General features: G+C 51.7%; 2 protein-coding genes across 2 annotated transcripts in view; one reads left to right on the top strand and one right to left on the bottom strand.

Annotated features, from left to right (window-relative positions):
* The window catches only part of CPXM2 (carboxypeptidase X, M14 family member 2), a 205483-nt gene extending 202734 nt beyond the window's left edge, over positions 1 to 2749 (top strand). Inside the window, exon 14 of the mRNA XM_030941422.1 lies at positions 2625 to 2749. Coding sequence (XP_030797282.1) covers positions 2625 to 2686 — 62 coding nt within the window. The 3' untranslated portion in view covers positions 2687 to 2749. The remainder of the gene's footprint in view (positions 1 to 2624) is intronic.
* GPR26 (G protein-coupled receptor 26) lies at positions 1791 to 25126 on the bottom strand. Its single transcript, XM_010357479.2, has 3 exons — positions 24418 to 25126; positions 16533 to 16646; positions 1791 to 2871 (listed from the first exon to the last, which is right to left on the bottom strand). Exons 1-3 carry the CDS (start codon positions 25083 to 25085, stop codon positions 2640 to 2642), a joined length of 1014 nt encoding a protein of 337 aa, XP_010355781.1. The 5' UTR covers positions 25086 to 25126; the 3' UTR covers positions 1791 to 2639.
* Between the last annotated feature and the right edge of the window lie 928 nt (positions 25127 to 26054).

The following is a 26054-nucleotide window of genomic DNA, read 5'->3' as shown; positions in this document are numbered from 1 at the left end:
TAGTTGCTACTGGGAGGACACCATGTTGCCTATACAGTACAGAGAAAGCAGAAAGAGCGTGTGCCACAGTTATTCTCCCAAAGTGATATTGATGAAAATGTATTTTGCTGTTGGAATTTGGCTGTCGACTGACCTCATGCACTGGGCCACTTTTGCCCAACTTTGAAAGTGTTTGTGTGAGAAGGGAACTACTCTCCTCCCATTCAGCTGTGCATCCTGGCTCGGCTTCTGCTGGTTTTCAATCCCAGTGGTCCTTCTGGGGTTGGGATGATGGAGGGTGCACAGCTGCTTGCCACCAGGAAGCAAATGTCTGTAGCTACTGGACTATGAGTAGCCAAAGGAGCTCTGAACCAGAGCAATTTTGTTTCAGTGACACACAGTCATGTCTGGCAGTGATGTGCTAGTAGATGTTTCACAATCAGCTCTCTGTGGGGCACAAGGCCTGATTTACAGCATTTGCTGATTTTCAGGGTATAAACACTCCCACCGTGGCTGATTTCCAGCTACCAACATGACGCCCCAGATCATGAAATTGGGAAGGATAGTGCCCCATTGGCTTCCTCAAGCAGGGACGAGCCCATCTCTGACAGCAACCGCACGATGCCAAAGCCTCCTTGGAAGCTACACCTGTCTCCATTCTAGTCTCCAAGGAAACTTTGAAACTAGAAAAGACTAAGCCAGGTGAATTGTTTTCTAACTGAGGAGCTAAGAGTTAATGAGACATCTTTTCAAATAAATATGCAGATACTTGTCTGCCTTTAAAAATTGGGACTGCCTAGAAGTAAAAACCAATAGACTCTTTTCACTTCCTTCCTGTTGGACCACATCCTTCCTTCTACACCTCCAAAGTTAGGATGTAAGGAGCTGGAAGGAGAGAATGAGCCATCTGATTCCATTGTTCCCCGTGCTTTCCACCCTGGAGGAATCACTTAGAGTGGAAGATTGAAAAATAACTGCTCTGGGCTGGGTGCGGTGGCTCACCCCTGTAATCCCAGCACTGTGGGAGGCCAAGGTGGGCAGATCACGAGGTCAGGAGATCCAGACCATCCTGGCTAACACGGTGAAACCCCGTTTCTACTAAAAATACAAAAAATTAGCTGGGCGTGGTGGCGGGCGCCTGTAGTCCCAGCTACTCGGGAGAGTGAGGCAGGAGAATGGTGCGAACCCGGGAGGCGGAGCTTGCAGCGGGCTGAGATTGCGCCACTGCACTCCAGCCTGGGTGACAGAGCGAGACTCCTTCTCAAAAACAAAAAAAAAAAGAAAAGAAAAAAGAAAAAAGAACTGCTGTGAGTATTCGCAAGTCAATTAGAAATGGTAGACAAAGAAGAGATGGCCAGAAAGCAGGGGTGGCTCTCCTTGGTTTTTATTAAATCAAGTCAGGACTGCTAACAGATTGGCATATGTATTATAGGTGCAGTATTCCATAAAAATGTCACTGTCTATAATCACTTGAACCCGGAAGGCAGAGGTTGCGGTGAGCCGAGATTGCACCATTGCACTCCAGCCTGGGTAACAAGAGTGAAACTCCCATCTTGGAAAAAAAAAAAGAAATTCACTGTCTCATCATTAGCACAGGGCAATCTCTTGATAACCTTGAACAGCCTCTACTTTCTGTTAATAGACTTACAGAAACTAAGGAAATGGAGGTGCCAGGACAATGGAACCCAGTGACTTAAAATCAAGGCAAAAATCCCTGCTCAGGCCAGTTCTTGCCCATCCATCTCCCAGGACATGCCAGACAAGATACATAAGACAAAGTGAAACACTTCCTATAAATTCAGGTCACAAACGGGGAGGGGGACTAACCAGCCACCTTCCTCCTGCCTTTACTGAGCTCCAACAATTGGGACTTGTAAATCAGAAAAATGTGACCTCCCAGTCAAACTTGAAAGAACCTAATACATGTAGGACCAGCCTATTTAAACCATTTTCATGCTGAGATTGTCTGCACACACAAACATTCGCTTTTAGGGGGAAGGAGAGGACACAAGTTGAATCCAATTGACCATTTCTAAGACAACTGGTCAGCAGCAATTGGGCAGCCACTAGTTGTGAAACGTTTTCCCTCAGGCACAGAGCCCAAGAGTCCCAGCTGGGCACAATGTCGTTAGTACCAGCTGAATAATATTTGGGTTGAAGCAGCCGTCACTACCCTGTGGAGACGAGGTGCCATGTTAGATCCGGGCCAAATGACCACTGCCAGCCTCCCTTTCAGCATGGCTGAAATGTCCCCTGGAGACTGTCACTTTTCTTCAGCATGGAGTAGCGCCCAGTGGTCAGCAGGCAGGTGGACACCATGCTCCCCACCTACCATCAGCTCTCTGCATCCTTGACAGTGACAGAACTGAGTGTCATCCCCCAGGGAGCCTCAGGTGAGTCCAGGAGCTCAAAGGAGCTTCTTAGAAAGAAAGGCCAGCACACGGCCCACAGTCATCCTTTGGTGACAAATAGTGAGTGTCCAATGTCTGCCCTTGAGGAATCAGGAAGCAGGCTCTGGAGCCTCTACAAGCCAGGGAACCAGGATCACTGGGCGTGCCAGGGACTGGCAGCTGGTGGTGTCCACCCAGGGGCCCCCACGCCCTCCCTCCCTTCTTCTCACCGCTGCCTCATTCTAAACTCTTCAGCAGGAGCGTGGTCCTTCACTCAGACACCGGCAGAATGTTCTGGCTGTGAGAGTCGCCCGTGAGGCCAGAGGAGTGGATGGAGCGTCTGTGCAGGAGCCTGTTCAGAATCTCCTTGCAGCTTTTGCGGTACTGGTGTCGCAGTAAGGAGTACACAAAGGGGTCGGACGCGGCCTTGCTGTAGGCCAAGCACTTGGACAGCACCCCCCAGTGGGAGCCGATGGGCACGGTGGAGAAGAGCTCCACTAGCCTGCGGAGAGACAGGGAAGCTGTTAATGAGGACACAGCTAGGCACCGCCTGGAGTAGCCATGGACCAGGGCCTGTCTGTGCCCTGTGGACCACAATTTCCCAGCCCAACCCTCAATTTATCTGAGACTGCCTCCTCAAATAACAATGATAACAGTTTACACCAATAACAATGATGAAAGTGAACATTTTCCAGGCTGTATTTTATTTTACACACTGTGCTAAGCACTTTCCATATGTGATTTTGCTGAGCCCTGGGAGATATGACCATCTCTGTTTTACATGCAGGGAAACAGATGTCCCAGAAGGTCAAATATTTTGCCCAAGGTCACATGGCCAGTAATTGTAAAGGCAGGATTTGAACCCAGGTCTATCTGACTCTGAAATCCAAGCTGCACCGAGAACCCAGCTATTAGCTAATAGCTGGCTGTCCTGGCTTTGGCGCCAGCTCTGCTGCTGACTTGTCATGTGGCCCTGGGCACCTGTGTTCACTCCTTGGACCTGTATGTCTCATGTGAAAAACAAAAAGGTTGGACAATATTGTCTCAATGATCTTTTCACTAGAAGAGTCTGGTCCCATTGTTGGCTTCCAATCCTGGCTTGTCTTCCTAAGGAGGTTGCATGGGAGGAAGGGCTGAGAACAATTGTGAAAACATTTTGCAAAGCTCAAAGTATGTCATGCACAGGAAACAATGCTGGCCACGAAGTCCTATTCCCTGGGTTGGGATCCTGGTGGTCTTCGACGATAGCCGCGGTCAGGGGATCCTAAAGGGACCCTCATTCTTTGGGGGAGGGGCAGGGAAAGACACAGCCCATGTATCTCAGAGTCCTCTCGGTACCATCAGACAGCTCCGTGCGAGGGTGCAAATACCATGTTATGAGCTCAGGGAAAGCCTTCAACAGAATCCTGCCCTCCACCCAAATCAGGCCATTTACTCTCTCAAGTGTGTCCAGCACCCTTGGCCATATTTGGACATTATCCAGCATTAACATGAAATAGAAAAGACCCAGAGAGCTAGGAAAGAGTCTGGAGATGACATATCACTCTCTCCACCCATCGTCATATGAAAAAAATTGAGGCCCGGAGATGGAAAGGGATTGCCAGACATCACACAGCAAGTCAGTGGCCATGGAAGCTGCAGCACCTATACTCCCCTCTGACTGGGGGTCTAGTACCTGTATTCTACCTAGAGTGCCTGCAGATAGAAGGTGGTGGTGGCTCTCAGCTTGGGGATCTGCCCAGGTGAGGACCCAGGTACAGAAAGAACTGAGCTTGAGCTGGAACTCAGTGCTGCTATCTTTAGTTGTTTATGCTTAAGCCTTCTTTGGGCTGTAGAGCTGGCAAAGAGGAGGAGGAGGAAGCTTGTGGACCACGATCCTCCACAGAAATGCCCCTTTCTGGAAGAGGCTCTCAAGGAGTCCACTCTGAGGCCCCTCTAGTTGGCATTCTATTTTCAGCACCACTGTCTACCTTTGCCCTCTGACCCTGTGGGGGACTGTGGCTATGTCTCCTCTCATATGCTTGGGAGCCTGAATGGGGAAATGGAGCTGTGAACATTTAGGAAATCTGTACTTTTAAGAAATCTATTTTGAGAAGTGATGAATTCAAAGGGACAAAAAAAAAAAAAAAAAAAAAAAAACCTGAATTTAGAATTTACACCTAATAATAATAATGACATAGCTGAATGCCAACACATTGTTGCTATGTGGTGCCAAATTGCTTTTCCAAAATGTCTATAGTTTTTTATACATTTGCTAATTTCAGGCTTAGCATTTTGGCTCTCCCAAAAGGATTTACTAAAAGAACCACGTATCATCAAACCGTCCAGCAAGATCGAAATTATTTGCAGGCTCTGTAGATTTCACAGAATAAAATTATTCAGGACAATCTAAAATTTCACCATTTAGATAATAAAGAGGTAAAATCTATTGCATTTGCTTCTCAGAGATTTCATGGCAAGTCTGAGCTCTCCACCTGGCTCAGATATCGTAAGTCCCAGTTGAATGTCTCCTCTGGGCCAAGCACTTGTGTGTACAATCTCTAACTGTACAATTATCCAGCAGAATGAGAATCATTATTCCCATTTTACAGGTGAGGAAATCGAGGCTCAGAGAGGTGAGCAGCAAGTCAGGGTCTCCTGCATGGGAAGCCCAGCTCCATCTAACTGCAGTCCAAGCCCTGGCTAGTGGCCATGCCAAGATGTGAATCTCAGCATTGCAGACATGACAAAGGAAGCTCTGGGGTCCCTTCTGGCTCCAAGAACCCCTTTTTCATGAGGTCACTCTATGCTGTCTGGAACTTTTGTCCCTTGCCCCTCCTCACTGTGCACAATGACAATTTCTGCTTTGAAAAGTCAATGTCTGGCCTTTGTCAGGGCCTCCAAGCAAAGAGATGCTTTGGCTGAAGACAGGCCTGGACGCTGCTGCCAGCGGCCACTGTCGGGGGGTAGCTGGAATGCCCCCTCCAGGCTTGACTGTGACTGGCTGAGCTGCTTTCTCATGGCCCCATGCAGGTGGCTCCCTGTGCCTGCCGTGGCTGGCTGCTGGCTATGATCCACACCAGCTCCGACAGCCCCCAGCTCCTTTTGTTGATGAGAAGAGGCAAGGGTTTCCATATTGCCACAACGACTTCTTTCTAATTCCAGATCTGGGCAGGCTTCTGGATAAGCACCAGATCCCTTCTAGATGACTTTTTAGAGAGGGACTATTCAGCCCCTGTTTTCCTGCCAGATCTAGCTCTGCTCACCCCTTCGTGGTGCCCTCCCCCCAGGAAAGGGGCATTAGGGTTCTGACTAGTCACATGTCACTAGTGGGCAGGGTCACAGTGTGCTAAAGGGAGCCTCTCCTCCTCCATGTGGTCAGATTATTTAATGCCTTTCCCTCTCCCTCCTTCCCCTCCGCAGTCAAAGTTAGTGGATGGTCTCAGGACGGGACGTGGGAGGGAGGCAGCTCGCAGAGCAGAAGTCTCTAGTGTGAGGCCCTGTCTCCTGATTAGTTCTGGCCGAGTGTCCTGCAGTGAGGGGTTATTGGGCTCAGGTGTTGACAGAGCCGGACTTGGCTTCCTTTTGTCGTGGCCCCTCTTACGGTTGAATTGCGTCTCCCCCCCAAATTCACATGTTGAAGTCCTAACCCCTAGCGTTGGAATGTGATCTTATTTAGAAATAAGATTGTTTCAGATACAAATCAGGTCATAATGGAGTAAGGCGGGCCCCTAATTCAGTACTATTGGTGTTCTCGTAAAGGCAGAAACTTGGACAGAGACACACACACAGGGTGAGCACCGTGTGAACATGAAGGCAGAGATCAGGGTGAGACATCTGCAAGCCAAGGAACCCAAAGATGGTTAGCAAACCACCAGGAGCTCGGGGAATGGGTGGAGTGAGCTCTTCTTCACAGCCCTCGGAAGGAACCAACACCTTGATGTCGGACTTCGGGCCTCAGGAACTGTGAGAGGTCTTTCTGTGTTAGAGCTGCTCGGTTTGTGGTACTCTGTTACGGCAGCCCTAGCAAACCAAGACGCCCCCTGAAGAACCCCATGGGGAGGAGGGGAGGCTGTGTGGTTGTTCTGGGGACCCCTGGCTATAACAGTATCAACCAGTCCCGCCTCACTCCGAGAGCCCATGTATGCCAAGGTCAACCCTGGAGATCTGACAAAGATTAGCAGCCCCAGGAGCAGGGTGCCGCCCCTTGCCACCCATGAGAAAGCAGGGCCTGTCCCCACAAACATCACTGCCTGCCACCTCCCCCGACCTTTCACTGAGCAATAGATGACTTTCCATGTGCTCTCTGGAGCATGAGGCTCCACTCAGGGGGAAGTGTTCATGCTTCTGTGCTCAAAAGGCACACATGCCTGTCCTGACCCAGCTCCCTGGGAAAATCCCCTGGGGTGAGGTCCACACCTTGGTCAGCAGATCAGGTAGGGGGAGGGGACGGAGCTGGAAAAGGGCTGGGATCCCCTCTTCAAGCACATCAGGGGATTCTGACACAGGAGCCCAGCCCCTATGTAAGCCTGGGGTATGTAGGTTTGGAGAGGATAGAAAGCGCTGCAGGGCGCAGAGCTTGTTGATAAAGAGGAAGCAGAGCACAGAGATGTGTATTTTTCTGACTTAGGGTGACACACAGAGCAGATATCTACAGATCTTGCCAGACCCCGAAACCCTGTGTGCCTGCACCACTGTGTTCTGATAGCTGTCCAGGGAAATATTCCATGGAGCCATGCCTCCTCTCTCAGTAATAACCCCCTCTGATGTGGCACGTCTAAGCTGGCTGCCACAGTCCAGTAACAAACCCCTCTGATGTGGGTCACTGGCGCATCTGAGCTGGCTGCCACAGTCCAGGGCTGATGGAGACAGGAAGCTGCCCATCCTTGCTCCTCACCCATGGGGACCTCACACTCCCACCCAGCAGCTTAGGCAGTCCTGGTCCCGGGAGGGAGGAGGGAGGCATGTCTGCCAGAACTCCAAGGCCTTCTCTGAGCCTCTGGAGAGACCAGTGTCCTGATCTTGCTTCACAGTGGGAATCCCCAAGGGAAGCAAGTTCCAAAGTGAGAACAGGACCAGTAACCCCTGTAGCCCCTGACCCAGCACCTCCTGTGGGCCCCCAGGGACTCTGTGTCTCCTTAACTGCTTCACAGAGACCATCTCAGGACCCCAATATCACTCTATGGTACAGAAGATGGAACCAAGGCAGAGAAGTGTCAAACTACATAGCCTGAACATGCAGGAACCAGGATTTGAAACGGGAAGGCGGGTGCCGGCAACCACGTGCCTTCCTGGTGCCAGGCTGCCCCACCGGCCTCCTTGACTCAGGTTCCTGTTCCTCAGTGTGATCAAGCACCTGTACTTTCAAATCCTGAATTTACAGTAACAAATTAGCACCCTCTATTTACACCTTCTATGCCACCATCATCTCTCCTCTCTTCTCTCTTCCTCTTTCCCTCTCTCACTCACACACACACATAAATGCAAATGCACACACACATCCACATAAACACATGCACACACATACATACATACACATGTGTACACACACACACATACATTGTATACTAAATGCAATGCAACATGGGCCACAGAACATTCCCTGGACAACCAGCCCGGTGTCTTCCCAAGACTTCTGGAGAACTCAGCTTGCATATTTGAAGACCTGCATATTTGAAGTAATAAGCTGATGCTTTAAATTTTCATGAGACAGAATGGAGAAGTCATTTTATTAATAAAATATCAATCTTCGGGAATCCCCTACATATGAGACCCCTCTCCCATCTACACGTTTTCCTGACTTTGAAAAGCCACAATAATGGTGCTGTCAGATTTTCAAGTGCCTCAAAGCCTGATTCCAATGATATATGACAACCACAGTTATTTGTAAGTGTAGATCGCTGCGGAAAGCATAGCCTTACAAATGCTTCTAGACATGTGGATTTTAATTCAGAAAATACGTCATTTGAGCTTTTGGATGAGAACCTGTTGTGGATCTGCAGACCCTGCTCAAAGACTCTGGGAAGAGTCCTCTGTGACCTAGGGCTTTGAGGACACAGAGCAGTGTGACTGTGACTTGGAGGTGTCAGACTTCTATTAAGAGTGAAGGTGCAGCTTTGCAAATATGTTTCCCACTGTGGCCTTGTGTGCCCCAGTACACAAGTGCAGGCAGCTCTTTGGCTGGTAGAGTTGGATGTCCTGTCTTTCTGAGATGCCAACTGCATCTGCCAGTGGCTCTGGCTACTAGTGCTGATGGTCTCTTGGGAACTCCAGCTACACAAACTGCTGTCAGTGAGATGGGAGATTGGGGATGACTGCAGGAGAACCCACCAATTTTGCTAGAGAAACTCAATGCCTGCTTCACTCACAGGAGCTTGGAGGCCATCTGAGTTCATGCCATGGTACTTACGCATGGCCCTACTGGAAATTGGGCTGAAAACATATACATGTGGTTTCTCTGTTTCCAGTGCCTGCCCCAGTCTTTGGAGTTGTGGCGTGGCCTAAAGGCTGAGTTATAGCCAATTGGCCTGACACTGACCTTTAACTCTTGGCTCGGTCACTCACTACCCATATATCCTTGAGAAACTCATCTCACCTCTCTGAACTTCTTTGAGACTAGGATTCTAGCACTTACCTTGTTAGAGCTGTCCCAGATGCAACAAGGTATGCACTGATAGCCCCAGGTGCTTGGCAGGTGTTCACTAAGTGACAGGTATGGTTATAAAGACTTCATGCTCTCCAATAGAAAGCTTGATAACCTATAGGAACACTTGAATGGTTCTTTTAAACGCCTGACCCAAGAATTATGCTTTCCTATCTCAGAAAGTTAACAGGCAAATGTGAATAGATAGGGTACAAAGAGAAGGGAATCCCCTGCCCAGCCAGTGGGATCTTCTCCATCAACTCAAAGGGGTGGCGGATGTTACAGCAGAATCCTCCTCTCTTCCTCAATATCCTGGCCTCCCAGCTCCCAGCATTCCCAGCCACCATCTGATGTCAACCTATGCTCTTGACACATCTCCATTTATAAGGTACAAGGCAGGTGGAAGCAGCAAGGCTGGCTGCCTAGATATAGTCACTGGGGAGTTGTGGGGAATATTAGTTTCTGTGCTGACAGCTCAATGAAGGGTGTAAATGACAATTGAATAACTTGGTTTCAATCATCTCAGAAACTGCAGCATTCCACTTCTGAGTGGGTCATGCCTCAATGTGTCTGCCCACACACCTGTGGGAGGAGGAAAGTAGGAACCTCTGCTTCGACTGAGAGGAGAAGCAGAGTGGTGCATTGTGAGGGGCTGGGCACACGCACTGGTTTCGGGCAGACCCACACTAGAACTGAGGCCAAGTCACTTGATGGAATTGGGGAAGGCTGGAACCTGACTGAGCCTCAGTTTCCTCATCTATAAAATGGGAATGTTAGCACCAGATGTGGTGGCTCATGCCTGTAATCCCAGCACTTTGGGAGGCCAAGGCAGGTGGATTACCTGAGGTTAGGAATTCAAGACCAGCCTGGCCAACATGGTGAAACCTCGTCTCTACTAAAAATACCAAAATTAGCCCAGCCTGATGGTGCGCACCTGCAGTCCCAGCTACTCGGGAGGCTGAGGCAGGAGAATCACTTGAACCAGGGAGGTGGAGGTTGCAGTGAGCTGAGATCGCACCATTGCACCCCAGCCTGGGCAGCAAAGTGAGACTCTGTCTCAAACAAACAAACAAACAAACAAACAAAACCCAAGAGAATGTTAACTAGGTGCAGAGGGTGTCAGGACAGCTCTGGTACAGCTTCAGGTACAAAGTGAGGACTTACAGGATTAAAAATGAAGGACTTTCCTGAATTAGTTAAGGAGATAGAGCTTGTCCTTACTTTTCCTTTCTGAATTCCCCAGGATCAGCCTGTCACTGCCTCGGTGGGTTTTGATTTTTATTTCTATGGACAGTGAGGAGGCAGAGAACAATGAGGAGGTGCTGCATGCAAGGAAGACATCCTTCTGCCCGGGGGGCCCTGGAGCTGCCCAGTGGCATCTGCAGATGGGCTCAGGCTGCCCGGTTCCCTGAGTCTCTCTAGCTAAATGACCCGTGCAGTGTCTTTCCTCTCTGAGCCTTGGTGCCCCCATTTGCAGAGTGGAGCTCACATAGCTCACCCAGTCCATCTCTTGGGGGCACTTTAGGGCCCAGGAGAATAACATCTGAGCAAACTGTGGAGTGCTGTGGAAGGCACAGCCACGTCAGATCCAACTGAACCTGTTGCAGTAACACACTTCTTAGCTCAAACAAGCTCCGCCCAAGGGCTGCCTCCTGGTCCCCATTAATCCCATCTAGGCCAGGAGCCCCCCATCTCAGGGATCTGACCCAGAACAGGGTTCACACCTGCCACATCTTCTGTGTTTCTATTTAGTGCTGGGGCTGCAGCTGAGCTCAATGCCCCTGAGCCACCACCACCGAGCACCTGGCAGGTTGGAGGGATGCAGCTCAGGCTGCTGTTCTCAAGAGAGCCTAGGCCGGGCACGGTGGCTCATGCCTGTAATCTCAGCACTTTGGGACGCTGAGGTGGGTGGATCACTTGAGATTGGGCATTCAAGACCAGCCTAACCAACATGGAGAAACCCCGTCTCTACTAAAAATACAAAATTAGCTGGGCGTGGTGGCACATGCCTGTAATCCCAGCTACTAAGGAGGCTCAGGTGGGAGAATGGCTTGAACCCAGGAGGCACAGGTTGCGGTGAGCCAAGATTGCACCATTGCACTCCAGCCTGGGCAACAAGAGTGAAACTCCGTCTCAAAAAAAATAAAAAATAAAAAAGAGAGCCTGTAGGAAGTGACTCCCTCCATATGGAGCTCCAGAACCGTCCAGCCGTCCAGGACCTGTCCCTGGCTGTTCCCCCAGTCTTCTGCCTGCCCCAGGGCCACAGTCCACGATTGCAGCTGCAGTGCAGTGGGCTGACGGGAGTCCAGGAGTATGACTCACTCAGCAAGCCTCGGGAGATCTGCCTTGGGAGTGGGTAGAGGATCCTGGGGAAGGGGTTTAGGAGCACTCTCTGCATGCCATGAGCTTTAATGCCACAGCCACAGACCTACACAAGAAAGGAGGGGAGGGCTGGGTCTGCAAAGACTCCCCAGAGGCCTCTGAGAGCCTGAGGGACGGGTGGAGAGCCCAATGAGGTTGGAAGTCCAGTCCCACTGCCGACTAGATGCATAGCTCCAGGCAATTAGTCAAACACTCCCTGACCCCAGTCCTCACTTACTCCAGCAGTAAAATGGGTTGGGATGCAATAGAGACATGGCTATCAGCACACTGGCCATTAGAATCATCGAGGCGCCTTAAAGTCACCCATGCTCAGCCCCACACCGAGGGAGTCTAACTGAACTGGTTCAGTGTGAGGTCCAGATATGAGTTTGGATGTAAAGCTCTCCAGGTGATTCTAAGGTAAAGCCAAGTTGGCAAACCCAAGAAAAACTTCAAGCATGTGTGCCTCTCCCAGCCATTCCTAGCACTTTCCCGCTAATCCCAGCCTGGCTTCAGAACTGCTTTCAACACAGTGCTCTGCTGGTCACCAGCAGTGGGTTCAAGTTGGTCTGCATGGTGCAACCAGCTCACCCTCCCTGCATGAGATGATAGCTTAGGGGATCCTTTGCCTCCAAAACCCATGGCTCTTGGTTCTCCACAAGGACTCATTTTCTGTAAGAAGTTAAATCCTCAACTACATTTCAGAGGTGTGTCTTCAGCTTCTTCTGAGACTGGTCATCTCTATACTTGGGAATCATTTTGAAAAGAACAGCAGAAAAATAAAAAATTGTGACTGGAAATGTCAGTGATCCAGATTCCAGCGTGGATGATAAGTTCACACTGTGCTGAGTGCTCTGCAGGATGATCTTGCTTATTCCTTGCCATTGATTGACTTCTCCTCACAAGCAATGTGTTTCTTAACCCTGACTCAAAGGAAGATGGAAGAGTTTGCATCAGGCTCCCTGGAGGTGGCTGTGAGATTAATCCTGTCCCCTCTGCACCCTGCCCAGCCTGGCAGTCCATATCCTAGCAGGGGAAGTAGAGGTCTGATGGGATCCTGGCCGCGCCCATGCACAGCTGGGGCTCAGATGGCCCCTGGTACAGTGAATATGAATTCACAGAAGCCCATCAGATGTGCCTGGGGGGGACTCCCAGTCACCCTAAAGACTAAGCATCTGGTTGGACATTGTGGAAGCCATGTGGGGGTAGAGGGATTGGCAAGATCAGGAGGCTCCAAAAGGGGTGTGATTGCAGGAGGACCCACCAGGAAGCTCTATTTGCCTTGCACTCCTCTCCCTGCCACCTTGTTTCAGGGTCTGATGTCTCCTCCCTTCAGTCCTCCTGACCCCAAGGAGAAAGACACTGATTTGACTGCTCAAGAAACATTCCCAGATAAACCCTGACTTTGAGCAGGGCTGTGATGGGAGAGAAAGGTGGAGGAGGAAGTTCCATGCATCCTCTTAGAGTGGATGACATGGAGGTCCTGGCCACTGAAGGATGATATGAGCAGCTCGAGGTCTAGGAGTAGGGGGGTGGGGAGCAGGGCACCGGCACACCTCGCACCCCAGACGTCCCTGACCGCAGGCCAGCAAGGGCCAGAGAGAGAAGGCAGGCACAGGTGTCACCTGAAATGTTCTGCTAGTGAATAGAAACAGGTGCAATTAATTTTAACTACATGTTTTATTTAACTTTATCATTTCACTATGAATTCTATATAAAATTACGAGTTATTATTTTAAATGTTTTTGCAGAGAAAGAGGTCTCACTATGTTGCCCCAACTGGTTTCAAACTCCTGGCCTCAAGTAATCCTCCCACCTTGGCCTCCCAAAGCCCTGGGATGACAGATGTCAGCTGTTGAGCCTGGCCAAAAATGTATTAATTTCATGTATAGAGTGTGTCATGCTAAGTCTCAGAGCTCATGTGTTTTTAAACCTATAGCGTATCTGTTTGGACAGGCCACATTTCAAGTGCCCTGTAGCCACCTGTTGCTGGTGGCCCCCGTGCTGGACAGCACAGCTCTAGACCTGGCTCATGCTGTCCCTTCTCCCTGGATAGTTGCCCTGAACAGCCAGGCCCACTTCACAAGGCTTGTCCATGAAGCCCCAGCCATGAGAGCTCATTTCTGCCCCAGAACCTGTGGAGGTTGGGTCTTTCGCATGACACGGTGCTCCATCTGGGTTAGAGGACTACAAGGTCAATGTCCCCAACAGAGGGGAACTCCTGGGGTCGTACCAACCCATGCCTCCTCTGCAGGGATTCTTGTATGCTCTGCAGAAAAGGTGCTCTAGAGATGCACCGAACTGGAATGTGGGTGTGTGTGCTCATTTTAGGGGGTGTTCTTAGGATGGCTCCGCCACACACAAGAGAAAGCCAAGGCAGGAGCAGCCAGGGTGGTGGCAGTGGGGCCTGGTGGGGTTTTGCCAGAGACATATTTTGTACTCATGAGGTTTCCCGGGCATTGCTTCTCTCCCAGGTAAGTTGCTGCTCATCCCCATGGAGGATGAACTGTTCTGTGAATGTTTTTTAAACCTGAGATGCATCAAATCCATTTGGAGGGAGCATATTGAGTTGTAACCTATCATCCATTTTACTGAAACATTACTTCCTGGGCGCTATGAGAGAGAACCCGGCTGTATTTTTTTTTTTTTTTTTAATGGAAAATGTTGTTGGGAAATGAAATTAAGCCGGAGAAAAGTCCAATAGTTTGAAGTCGGAGCCGTGTCACCTGTCCTCTGAGGGTTCCCATTCACCTCATTAACCCACGGCTGCCCGTCCTCTGCGACCTAAGAGGAGGGGCTCTGTGTGCCCTCCCTGTCTGATGCACCTTCCCTCACTGGATCAAATCCCCTCTTGGTGCAGCAGCCAGTCCGGGGCAGGGGCACTGTGGATGGTGCTGTAAGTGCCAGAAGGAAGGAGAGTGAAGACCACAGATATCCTCAGCAGGCATGTGCAGCATGTCCCCACAGTCCCTGTCCTTAGATCCTCACAACACTGCACTCTCTTCTGGAGGCCCAAAGAGGCCACATCACTGGCCCAAAGTCACACAGCAGGATGTGGGGGAGCTGGGGTTTGGGCTCTGAGGAGGCACACTCCAGAGTCATGCTGCTAAGTCCTCTCCTATGCCTCCCTTGGGGAGCAACAGAAATCCTTTCTCCTCTGTTGCCATGCCCAGGCTTTGTGTCTTGTGGAAATCCCTGAATGATGTGAGCTCTGGCTTCCTGGCTGGATGTGGTGGGTCTAGACTAGTGGTTCTCAACCAGGGGTGATTCTGGTCTCCAGGGAGCATTTGGTGATGTCTGAAGACATTTTTAGTTATCAAAATTTAGAGGGACCTGGGAAGGTACCCCTGACTCACTAGGAGGTGCTACTGGCATTCAGTGGGTAGAGGTCAGGGATGCTGCTGAACACCCCATGATGCCCAGGACAGCCCTGGCATCAAAGACGTATCTGGCATAGAATGTCAGTGGTGCTGAGGTCTAGTGAACAGTTCTAGAAAAAAGAACCAATAGTTCTGCTCCGGTCAGACCCATCCAGAGACCTGCAGACAGGTCTTGGGCCCCACGTTCAAAGTGAGACACAGGCTAACTAGATCTCCCCTAGAGAAAGCAGCATGCCACAGAAGACAGGGGAAGGCACCATAGAGTTGTCTATCTGGGGAAAAGAAGAGGGGAGCTGGTCTCCAGGAAGTCAGGCCCAGTGTCTGCAATCCGCAGAGGTTCCTGGGAATAGAGGACAGCCTCCTGGATGGCAGAAAGAAGAACTGGGAGCAGCAGCAGAGGCCACAGCAAATCATGCTTCACCTAGTGTAAGGACAAATGGGAGGAAACAGGGGCGAACTGTCCACAGGGCCCCCTCTTCACTGGGGCATGCAAGATGCTGAATGATGGTGAGGCATGGGGGACCCCGCGTGGTTCCTGCAACTGAGGATGCTGGGGGCTGCTGGCAGCTGGGATCTGTTCATGCTAAGTCTCAGAGCTCATGTGTTTTTAAACCTATAGCATATCTGTTTGGACAGGCCACATTTCCAGTGCCCTGTAGCCACCTGTTGCTGGTGGCCCCCGTGCTGGACAGCACAGCTCTAGACCTGGCTCATGCTGTCCCTTCTCCCTTCTGCCCTGAACAGCCAGGCCCACTTCACAAGGCTTGTCCATGAAGCCCCAGCCATGAGAGCTCATTTCTGCCCCAGAACCTGTGGAGGTTGGTTCTTTCGCATGACAGACCCAACTCTCTCTCTCTCTCTCTCTCTCTCTCTCTCTCTCTCTCTCTCTCTCTCTCTCTCTCTCTCTTTTTCACACACACACACACACACACACACACACACCCTGCACAGATTCTGCTTCCCAGATTCAATGAAAGCTTCCATATCCACCTTCTAATAACCATCAAAGTTCCTTTTCTATTGTCAGCTTCTCACCTAGTTAACCCCCTTTAGATGCAAAGTTGTGGAGTTTTTATTTTCCCTCCAGTGCACAAAACTGATTGGGTAATACATATTTTCCTTCTTTCTGGCTAACACATATGGGGAGTGCTGCAGCTAGAGCAAGCTGGCTTGAGAGACGCACAGCCCAAGGCTAGTGTATTGCAACCTTGGCTGGCTCGAGGATCTGGAGATCCGGGAGAGTACACGAAAAGCCTCACAGTACCTGGCCTAACAGTGGAAGAGCCCCTGAGCCATAGGACAGGTATGCCCACCTGGCTGGACACAGAGCATGCTACCTGCTCCTTGTGCAGGTGGCAGGAGACCTTGCTGTTGACCTGGGTGTTCGGGCTGGGGACGCCTGGGGGTTGGGCTGTCTTGCATTCAGTGGGCAGTGAAGCAGGATGTGGGGAGCTGGGGTTTGGGGAATATGATGCTTCCCTCCGTCTTCTCTCACCTTCTCCTCTTTAGGGCCTCCTGGGGGTTGGAAGCCTGGGATAAAGGGTTTAATTACGTGATTTAGAAATTGAGTGGGAGAGAGTCTTTCACACCCTTTGGGTTCTGAGTTGAATCCAAAAGAATTCGAGGGTGGAGAGGAAAAGCGTGCAGCCTCCTGTTCACTAAATCTGGCAAGTTCACTCTTGCACCTCACAACACACCCTGCAGAAGAACATGTGACCAAGAGAGGCTGCCACTGCTAAAGGCCACTGGGCCCTGCCTTGCTCTTCAAAGTCCCACCACACACCTGCCAATCAGGCTTACCTGGTGATCACATAGGGTGCGAAGCACACAAGGAAGGTCCCTATGAAGGTGCTGATCTTCTTGGTGGCTCGCTGTCGCCTCCGCTTCTGCTCCTCCAGACAGCGTTCCCGCACACTGCAGGTGAGAGAGGAGAGAAGGTGAACTACAGGGCACCCTTGCTAGGTCAGGATGAGGCACTATTTACTAACACAGGCGGCAGTCTCTAGTGTGAGAACTTGACTATGGAGTTGGAAAGACCCAGGGTCAATTCTTGGCTGTAGATATTTTGGGCAAGCAGTATGACATTGCTAAGCCTCAAGGTCCTCGTGTGTAAAATAATAACATGCATCATATATTTTAGTGTATTATGCATAATAAGATGCTACAAGAGGCTGTTTTGAGAATTAAATGCATAAAGCAGAGATGCATGGAATGCATTCCATGTGTAAAGCACACAAAGCCACCGGCACAGTGCCCAAATCAGTACAAAGAAATGTTAAACATTACCTCTTATTATTGCTGATATCATTCACTGACCATCTGCATGGGCTGGCTCCAGAGTGCCCCACTCTCTAAGTAGTATCTCGAATTCTTGTCTTTGCCACAATCAATCCTGGCAGATGTGTTTTATCTGCAAGGCAACTTTTTACCTGCCCTGGTTTACAGTGAAAACCATGAGCTTGGCTAGGCACGGTGGCTCACACCTGTAATTCCAGCACTTTGGGAGGCCGAGGCAGGTGGATCACCTGAGGTCAGGAGTTTGAGACCAGCCTGGCCAACACGGTGAAACCTCGTCTCTACCAAAAATACAAAAAGTAGCAGGGTGTGGTGGTGGGCTCCTGTAATCCCAGGTACTTGGGAGGCTGAGACAGGGGAATTACTTGAACCCAGGAGGCAGAAGTTGCAGTGAGCTGAGACTGCGTCATTGCACTTCAGCCTGGGCAAGAACAGCGAAAGTTTGTGTAAAAAGAAGAAGAAGAAGAAGAAGAAGAAGAAGAAGAAGAAGAAGAAGAAGAAGAAAGAGGGGAGGAGAGGAGGAGTAAGAGATGAGGAGGAGGAGGAGGAGGAGGAGGAGGAGGGAGGAGGGAGGAGGAAGAGGAAAGAAGGAGGAGGAGAGGGAAGAGAAGAAGAAAGAAGAGGAGGAGAAGAAGAAGAGAAGGGAAGAAGAAGAATCCGGCCTCCTTAAGAGAGGGGAGCCTCATTTCGAAGAAAAAGGGGAAGAAGATAAAAGAAGGAGGTCCCCTCCCTTCTGGTTCCGTCCGCTGGGAATTCTTGACGTAGGAGGATGGGTGAGGAGGAGGAAAGCACGAGCTCCATGAGGCCAAATGATTTGCTTATGTGGAGGCAGGATTTGAACCCATGTGCGTGACTCAAATCTTTTTCACCTGGGGCAGCCTGGACTCCAGCCATACAGTTTGTGGCATGATTCCTTTCCTCCATGTCTTCAACCCTACTTCTTCCATCCACAGCCTCATCTCTGCCTGGAGCTACAGACACCACATGATGGGGTCATTGAAGGAGGAGTTATTTGGTTCCTCCAGGGACCAAGCTTGAAGAATCTAAGAGACTCCCAAGTCCCCAAGGAATCAGGGACATAGCTTCAAAGATGGAATTAAGAGCCACCTATGCCTCTAACTGTAACCCTGTTTCTGCTCTACTCTGTTGTGGGACCTTTCCAGAGGATCAAAAATGAACAAGAAAGAAGATTGCGGACACAGTTGCCCAGGAAGTGAAGATAACTTAGCAGTGCCAGGCCTGAGCTGCAGTGGTCTGGCTCCAAAAATAGGCCAGCCTGTTCAAAAAATGCAAGCAGTGGAGAGAATATTCATGAGCCAGGTTCATGTACATCGCTAATGCCAGGGCAGCCTTCCCTGCCTGCCAGGAGACTCATGATTTTGATACTTAATCAAAACTCCTCTTAACTATATTTCCTATCACAGATGGACAATTTCATATTAGTTTAGACTGAAGCCTCCTAAAATTCTTCAAAGATTTTTTCCCCCTGACTTCTGCATTTCCAGGAATTTAAAGAGTTAAGAACCGGAGTTGGGCTTGGTACAAACAGATTTTGTCCTGGCTGAAAATGTATTACTCATGACTAATATTATTAATTAATTTCTAGAAATTAATATTAATTAACCCACATTTCTTGAGTCTATAATATGTGTGCCATGCTAGAAACTGTGATGGGGGATTATTCATTTATTTAAAACTCACATGTATGTGAGTGAGGGATTGATATCATCACGGTCCCCATTTTTCAGATGAGAAGATATAAACCACAGAAGAGTTAAGTAACTGGCCCAAGATCACACAGTTGGAAAATGGTGGCTGTAGGGTGACCAATTGTTCCAGTTGATCTGGTACTGTTCCTGAACAGTTTGCAGGAGACTATCCAAGTTTTAAAAGGGAAAGGCCTAGATCTGAGAATCCCTCCTCTACCTCAGGCAAACCAGGATGGTTGGTCACTCTAGGCGATGGCAGGACCTGAACCCAGACCTTCTGACTCTGGGGCCATGTGCACCACCTCCAAAACCACAGAGCTCCCACACTGAAGAAGTTCTCTTCCTGCCCCATGCATTCGACAGAGACAGCTCTAACCAGAGACTGTGTCAAAGGTGTAGTAAGAGTGAACCAAGAGTCAGGAGGTCTGAGGTGGAGATCTGATGCTCATGCTGGCTCTGTGACCCTCTCTGGGCCTCCAGGGACCTGGTGGACATGGCTTCCTAACCTTAATGACACTGGGCCTGCAGTGGAGCACAAAGGGTGTCTATACAGTGGGTACTGTGCCTGGGGCTCACATCCACATGGGTCTGGTCATGCCTCTGCTCTGGGACAGACCAGCTAGACCCCACAGTCATGTATAGTATGAAAGGTCAGCTCATCCACACACCCCAGATCACAGATGGGGAAACTGAGGCTCAAAAGAGAGAGTGATTTGTCCACTCAGGGAGTGCAGTTCATGTGGGGCTAGCAGCCAGTCACTGACTCCTAGTCCGGTGCTCCTAGTCGGGAGCCACATCACTCCTTTCCTGAAATCTTTGGAAAGAAAATGATAAATCCATCTCCTCTGCTTGGGGCTCTCCTGCTTTCCAGGTGAGAACAGGGAGGTGGCAAGAGATAAGCAAGGCAGAGCAGCCCCCAGGCTCTGAGGGAAACATCACGGCCCTCTTGCTTATTATTACGATTATTATTTAAGCACAGTATGAGAACTGCTCATCCGCTCCCAGAACAACATCACTTTGTGCTTGCTGTCATTTTTTTCCCCCTCCATAGCTTTGCAAAACTGAGCTCCTTGAAATCTTGCAGCCCTGTGAGCTGTTATTTTACTTATCTTCAGATGAGAACACTGAGGACTGGGAAGTTTACAACATGCCCAAGATTACACAGCGAGTTCAGGACAGAGACAGGCCTCCTCCCAGGTCTCCTGAGTGAGTTCTGGGTTGACTCCCTGAAATCCCACTGCCTGCCATAGAATCACTGAGAGGCGGGCATTCTCAAACATCCCAAGGCCTGGTGGTGATACCCGGGGTCCTCAGACCTGCAGGCAGGATCTGTGGTGCAGAGGGTGTGAGACTCAAAGCTCTCCCGAGACAACCCAGTCAGGTACATTCAGCCAGAGTGCGAGCATGTGTGTCGGTATGGCTGAGTGGGGGAGGGGGGAGGTCCCGAGGCTGTGACACAACAGTTTCCTTGAGACCAAAGGAGACAGGCCCTCCAGCATTGTGACATGTGGGGTTGAAGAGATGTTCCCCAGCAGCTCCAATCATAGGGCAGAGGGGATGGCACCTTTCGGGAATATCTGAAAAGTCAATCAACGAGGTGATCTCAGCTAAAACCTTCCATCCACAGACACCTCCCTGCTCTCCACAAGAGGCCTGGGTCCTGAAAGATCCCTAGACCACTGGAGTCCAGCTACAGCCCACGCTCTGAGTATTTGGGAAGTGACTCAGATTGGTTTTTCTGGCTTTTAAGGCAAGGGAACAAGCTGACCAACGGAGGGCAAGAGCCCTGAGTTTGGGGTCAGGACACTGGCATAAGCAGTCCGGCCCTCAAATCCAGCAAGAGGGACCCCTGCCCTGGGCCTTGCACATTAAGAGTCCCACATCCCTCCCCATATGATAAAGAGTTCACAGGACTAAGGGGATGTGCCTACCCACAGCCCCCACCTTCTGTTTCAAACCAAGCTCTAAATGCCTAAAACATGGAATTCTTTGCCCAAATGCCCTCATCCTGCCTGCAAGATGTGTGTGGGCATCTCCCCTGGTCCCATCCTCCTGAGGGTAGACTGTGCCACCTGTGTGCCCAGCTAGATGTCTGAGAGGTGGTATTTGTGAGCAACACACGTGCATGGAATATGGGTGTGCAACCTGCAATGTGCACCTGTGCAAGGGAGGCCCCTCGTGGTACTGGGTAGAGCTGGGGTGGTAGGCAAGACAGGTGGGCCAGCTCGGCTCTCCCAGCACATATGAGGCTGATCCTCAAGGAGCCTGAGAATTCTAAATGTGAACCCAGCCTTGCCGGTCATTATAAAGGTATATTCACCAAGGTAGGAGGGCAGAACACATTTCATGTAACAGTTTGTAAGCTTAATGTAGAATGTCTAAGTCTATATGCACAGCTGGTGAGCCTCCATTTGCACTGTTTGCTCCATCCATAACTCTTAGGGGCAGACCTGATTGTGAATCTTAGCTTGAGACACTTTCTAGATTTGTTGAATTAGGAGAGTGCTTGCTTCTCTTCTCGAAAATTGGGTCTCTCATTTTCTCATCTATAAAGTCTAGGGCACAGTGTAGTTCCTGTCTGTTGAGCCACAATTCTGACACCCTCCAGAGTCAGCTACTCAGCCAACATCTGCAGACTTTGCTCACAGGACACGGAGGACATGCTGGGGGACCCAGCAGAGCCTGGGGGAGCCTCAGAGGAAGCCCCAGTTAGGTTTGGCACTGCTTCCCTTTTGAGACCTCATCATCAACATTCTGTTTCTGTTAAATCACTAAGCCAAGCCAGTGAGTCAGGGAAAAGCAAGGTCCCTGCAACCACGCCCTGGGGCCCACCTGCTCTGCCATGTCTGGGAGCACCAGGGAGAGGGGCTGCCTCTAACTAGTCCCCAGCTGTGGTTTGGGAGAAGTGAATGCTGCTCATTCAGGTGGAGCACCAGGTGTCTAACAAACATTAGAAACTCCAAACTTCTTCAGAAATGTAACTGAAGAAATCAACATAGAAAGGCAGGAGTAGGGAATGCTTCCCAGGGCCAGGGTCCCAGATTGAATTAAGAAGAGAGGGTCCTGGGTATTTTGGAGGTGGGCAGACACCACCAGGGAGCTTCCTGACAAAGACAAACGCCACCCTGGGTCCTCAAAACAGATCCTTTGTAATTAAGTCCCAGGAGGCTATCAGTGTGGAGGCTGACAAAACTTCCAGTGAGCAGACTCCAGCTTCTGCCCTGGCTGTCCAGAGGGAGAAGCCGGCTCCTGCTGCCCAAGACCAGCACTCCTAGGTCCTATAGGCTTTCAGCACTGAATGGCCTAGGAGGCTTACTGCCTGAGACTGGTGGTGCCCAAGGCAGCCCCTGAGCTAGCTCTGTACTTGCTCATTTGTAGGGAGGAAGAGTTTAGTGCTGCCAAGATAGAAGCTGGTGGACTGGCTGTCAGGGTCTTTTGCGGACTGACCATCCCCTCCTGTGTTGTCCCTTCCACATGCTTGGTGGAGATCAGCCCCTCAGAGAAGGACAAGTTGTCTTCACTGAAGGGGCAGTGCTATCAGGTCTGCCACTATTCCATGACCTCAGGGAGCATTAGACCGGGGGGCCTGTTGGCACTGGCCAATGGCAACCCCGGCTCCAGAAGTCTTTCCTCTCTCCCACAAGACTGGGCTTGGAGGGTTCTGGGGCACTGGGAGCAGGGGCTCCTCAAAGCAGCCTGGGGCTAAGAAGAGATCAAGGTCCTCCCAGAGGAGTGGAGGGGAGATTGAAAGGGAGCAGAGTAGCTGCCTCCACTCCTGAGACCCCAGGACTCTCTCTGCAGTGTCTGGCCTGGCATCAGCCAGAGGGATTTGCAGGAGTGGGGCTGGCCCTACATCCCAAATAGGCTGAACAGGAACCAATGCCCCTCCTCTTCTGGAAGTTGGAGGAAGAGTGGGAATGCAGTTTGTACTGCTCTAAATAAGAACTGGTTCCACTCCCAGCTCAACCCTCCTCCACTGTTAGACTCATGGTGAGAGGGCCCGCTCTAGGAGTCTTCAGTCTCGGGAGTTAAATGATATTGCCCTACATCTTCTAAGAGCAGTCCCAGCCCAAGTGCTAAGGATGCACCCTCTAAGGAAGACCCTCTCAGCCCTGAGTCATGGAAAGGGCAATAGCTCTGCAATTGTTGCTGCAAATATTTCCTTGAAGGACACGAACCATGCAGAGACATGTGCTGTGAGAACCAGTGTATGTCTTTGTGGCAGAATGCATGCACGCCACTCTTGTAAACCTGTGTACACATGGCCAGCTGTCTGGTACATATACAGTTTATGTGGGAACACATGAGATTGTGTGTGGAGCTCCCACATTTACATGTCCTGGTATCTATTAGCTCTCAGTCACTCACATGTACATTCTGTTCCGGAATCTGTGGGGATTCTGTGGCTGGAAGATTGGTCCAGCGTGCAATCAGGAATGGCTGTGCTCAAGGGGACAATGAACACGTGCACACTTGCCCTTCAATGTGCCAGCACCGTGAAGGTCAAGGACTGCCTGTTACTGATCTCATGCAGGAAATACACAGAATGCTCAGCCTGATACCTCCAGTCTGTCCCCTTTAATCCTGGTGTGGAACATATCCACCAGAGGATACAGCTTCCTCTGCCCCGAGGCTCCCCTGGGTTCCCAGGTTCTCTCACATGGAGGGCCCTTGCTGGCCCTGTCGGAGCTCTCTGCCTGCCTCACCTGCCATACCATCTGGACCCCAGCACCCCCTTATCTAGGGTTCCAGGACACAGAGGGGGAGCCTGCCTTCCCCTGGGACAACAGGATGTAAAATAGCAGAGTCTAGACGCTGCCAGCTGTTTCCCTCCTCGATTTCCTATTCTCCTGGGGAAAGCCGAGGTGAGCTCAGGACAGCGCAGCTAAGAGTTCCCTCCTTCTCTCTCTGACAGACTCCTGCGGATGGCAGGGGTTGCCAGAGGGTACCTATGCTTGCCCAGCTCCATCTGCCCTCCTGAGAGCAGCAGCCAATGTGAGGACAGAGGTAGGGGCAGATTCAGCCCCAGGAGCCTTGGGGCAACACTCCTTCTGCAGGAGCCTCTAGGCACCAAGTCTGGCAGACATTGGACAGTGCTCTCTGGGGAGGGCAGGAAGAGCCCCCACCCCACCCCTCAGGGCCCACCACAGGGAAGGATGCAGCTCGAGTCCATCAGAATTCACACACACACACAGTCGGGAGACAGAGGCAGCGCCACACACCCGAGAAGGGAAAGACTCAGAGAAGCGACACACTTGGGTCTGAAGAGCTCTTAAGGAGCTCCCTAAGCCTCCAGGCCGCCCTCTCAGGGCCAGAATCAAACACTTTGAAGGTCTTTAACGGGAACAAAGACCACGGACTTCCCATGTGCCATTTAAAGTGAAAGCTACAGACACAAAAAATGAGCATGAAGACGCCCAACAGAGTTCTGACTGTCTGTGATTCTTACCCTGATGCTTCGAAAAACGATGTATAGATGGGCGCACCCACGTTTTTTGTGGCCCTGGTTTGCTGATACCCTAAGCACCTCCTTAAGCCCCACAGCTGGGCCGCTCTCCCCACCCTCGTGTTCTCAGAAGAAACAGAGGCTGGGTGGAAAAGAGACCCTGGGGCTAAGGACCTCCCACTCCCACCGAGATCCCGCGCGGCTGTTCCCAGAGCCCTAGCGGGGCTTGGCTCACCTGGGGTGCAGGTCCACGAGCAGCACGAGCGTCTGCATGGTGATCACGTCGATGCGCTTGCAATGGAAGCGGGCCACCTTGAGCACCTTGAGGTACGTGCAGCAGAGCACGACGAAGGAGAGCAGGAAGCTGAGAGCGTGGAAGGCGCCAGTGAAGACGGCGAAGCGCAGGCGCTCGTCCGGCCGCCGGCTGCACAGCGTGCACGAGGCGTACAGCTGGTGGAAGCCGAGCCAGGACAGGGCGAGCGCGGTGGCTGGGAAGGTGAGCGCGTGCAGCCACGTGTAGGCCACCATGAGCGCCGCGTCGCGGAGGCGCATCTTGGCCCGGTAGCTCAGCGGGAAGACCACGGCCACCCAGCGGTCGATGCTGAGTGCGGCCATGCTGAGCATGGAGTTGGCCGCCAGGAAGGTGTCAAGGAAGGCAGCCAGGCGGCACAGGCGGTCGCCCGCCGGCTGCCGCTGCGCCACGACGCCGGCCAGCGTGAGCGGCATGTTGACCACGGTGCACAGCAGGTTCCCGCACGTGAGGTTCAGGGTGAAGAGCGCCGGCGCCTGGCGGCGGATGTCCGCGCTGTGCAGCAGGCAGAGCAGCACCAGCGCGTTGGACAGCAGCGAGACGCCCATCGTGCCCACCAGCAGCCCCACCAGGCCCGCGTCCCACGAGTTCATGGTGCGCGCCCCCCGCGGCGCTCAGGGCCCGCAACCCGGCGCCGCCATAGCGCAGCCCGCGGCCGGCTCAGCCCCTCGCCGCCGCCGCCGCCCGGCGACCCCCGGCCCCAGCCGCCATGGCTCCCCGGAGGGCGCGCGGCCACCCCGGAGCCTCGGGCAGCCTCCGGGGCAGGCGTCTGGGCGCGCAGCCACTCCGGAGCCCCGCGCCGCCTCCCGGGCAGGCACCTGGAGCGCAGCAGTGAACCCCGGTCCCCCTCGCTGCACCTCTGGGGCCAACGACTGAGCGCGCGGCCGAACCCGAAGCCTTTAGTGCCCCGGGATCCTGGGTTGCAGACACCTGCGCCCCCGCTCCGCCTCTGCCTCTGCTTCCTCCCGCTCTCACCCCATCCCCGCGAGCTCTGTCTCCGTTCCGCTCCGCGCACCCTCCCGCTCTCTTGCTTTCTCTCTTCCTCCCTCTCTGCTCTCTGGCTCGCGTTCTCTCTCTGCTCTCCCCTCCACCTCTCTCCCTCTCCCCGCCCCCCGCGCTGTTATCTCCGTCTGTCTCTCCCACCCCCAATTTTCTCCCCCGTCTCGTTCTTCCCCCTCCTCTTCTCTCTGTCTCTGAAATCTGGCTGCTTCTATCACAGAAATCCCCACTGGTGCACACACAGACACACTCGTGCACACACACTCACACAGTCTCGGAGGGAACCAGCTCTGAAGGCTCTGGTGCAGGGTGATTGGCTCACTGTCGCTCCCTTCCCCCATCATCCTCCATCCCCCCGTGTGTGTCAAAGACAGGCTGAGTCAAGGAAATCTCTCTGAGAAAAGGAAGGGATGCCTGGACAACTTCACGCCCCAGTGCCACCTGTCCCCACCTGCTTGCCATCCTGGCAGACCTTGACATGAGTGTCCCAGTCTGCCTGTCCCAAGAACAGCTGCTACACGACTGGGGTTACTCGATTCGCAGTACCTTCTTCCCCTCGCCCT

This window comes from Rhinopithecus roxellana, chromosome 11, assembly GCF_007565055.1.
Source record: "Rhinopithecus roxellana isolate Shanxi Qingling chromosome 11, ASM756505v1, whole genome shotgun sequence".
NCBI classification, from domain to species: Eukaryota; Metazoa; Chordata; class Mammalia; order Primates; family Cercopithecidae; genus Rhinopithecus; species Rhinopithecus roxellana.
Note: the sequence above shows the minus strand (reverse complement) of the source record. Positions and strands in the feature narration are given on the sequence as shown.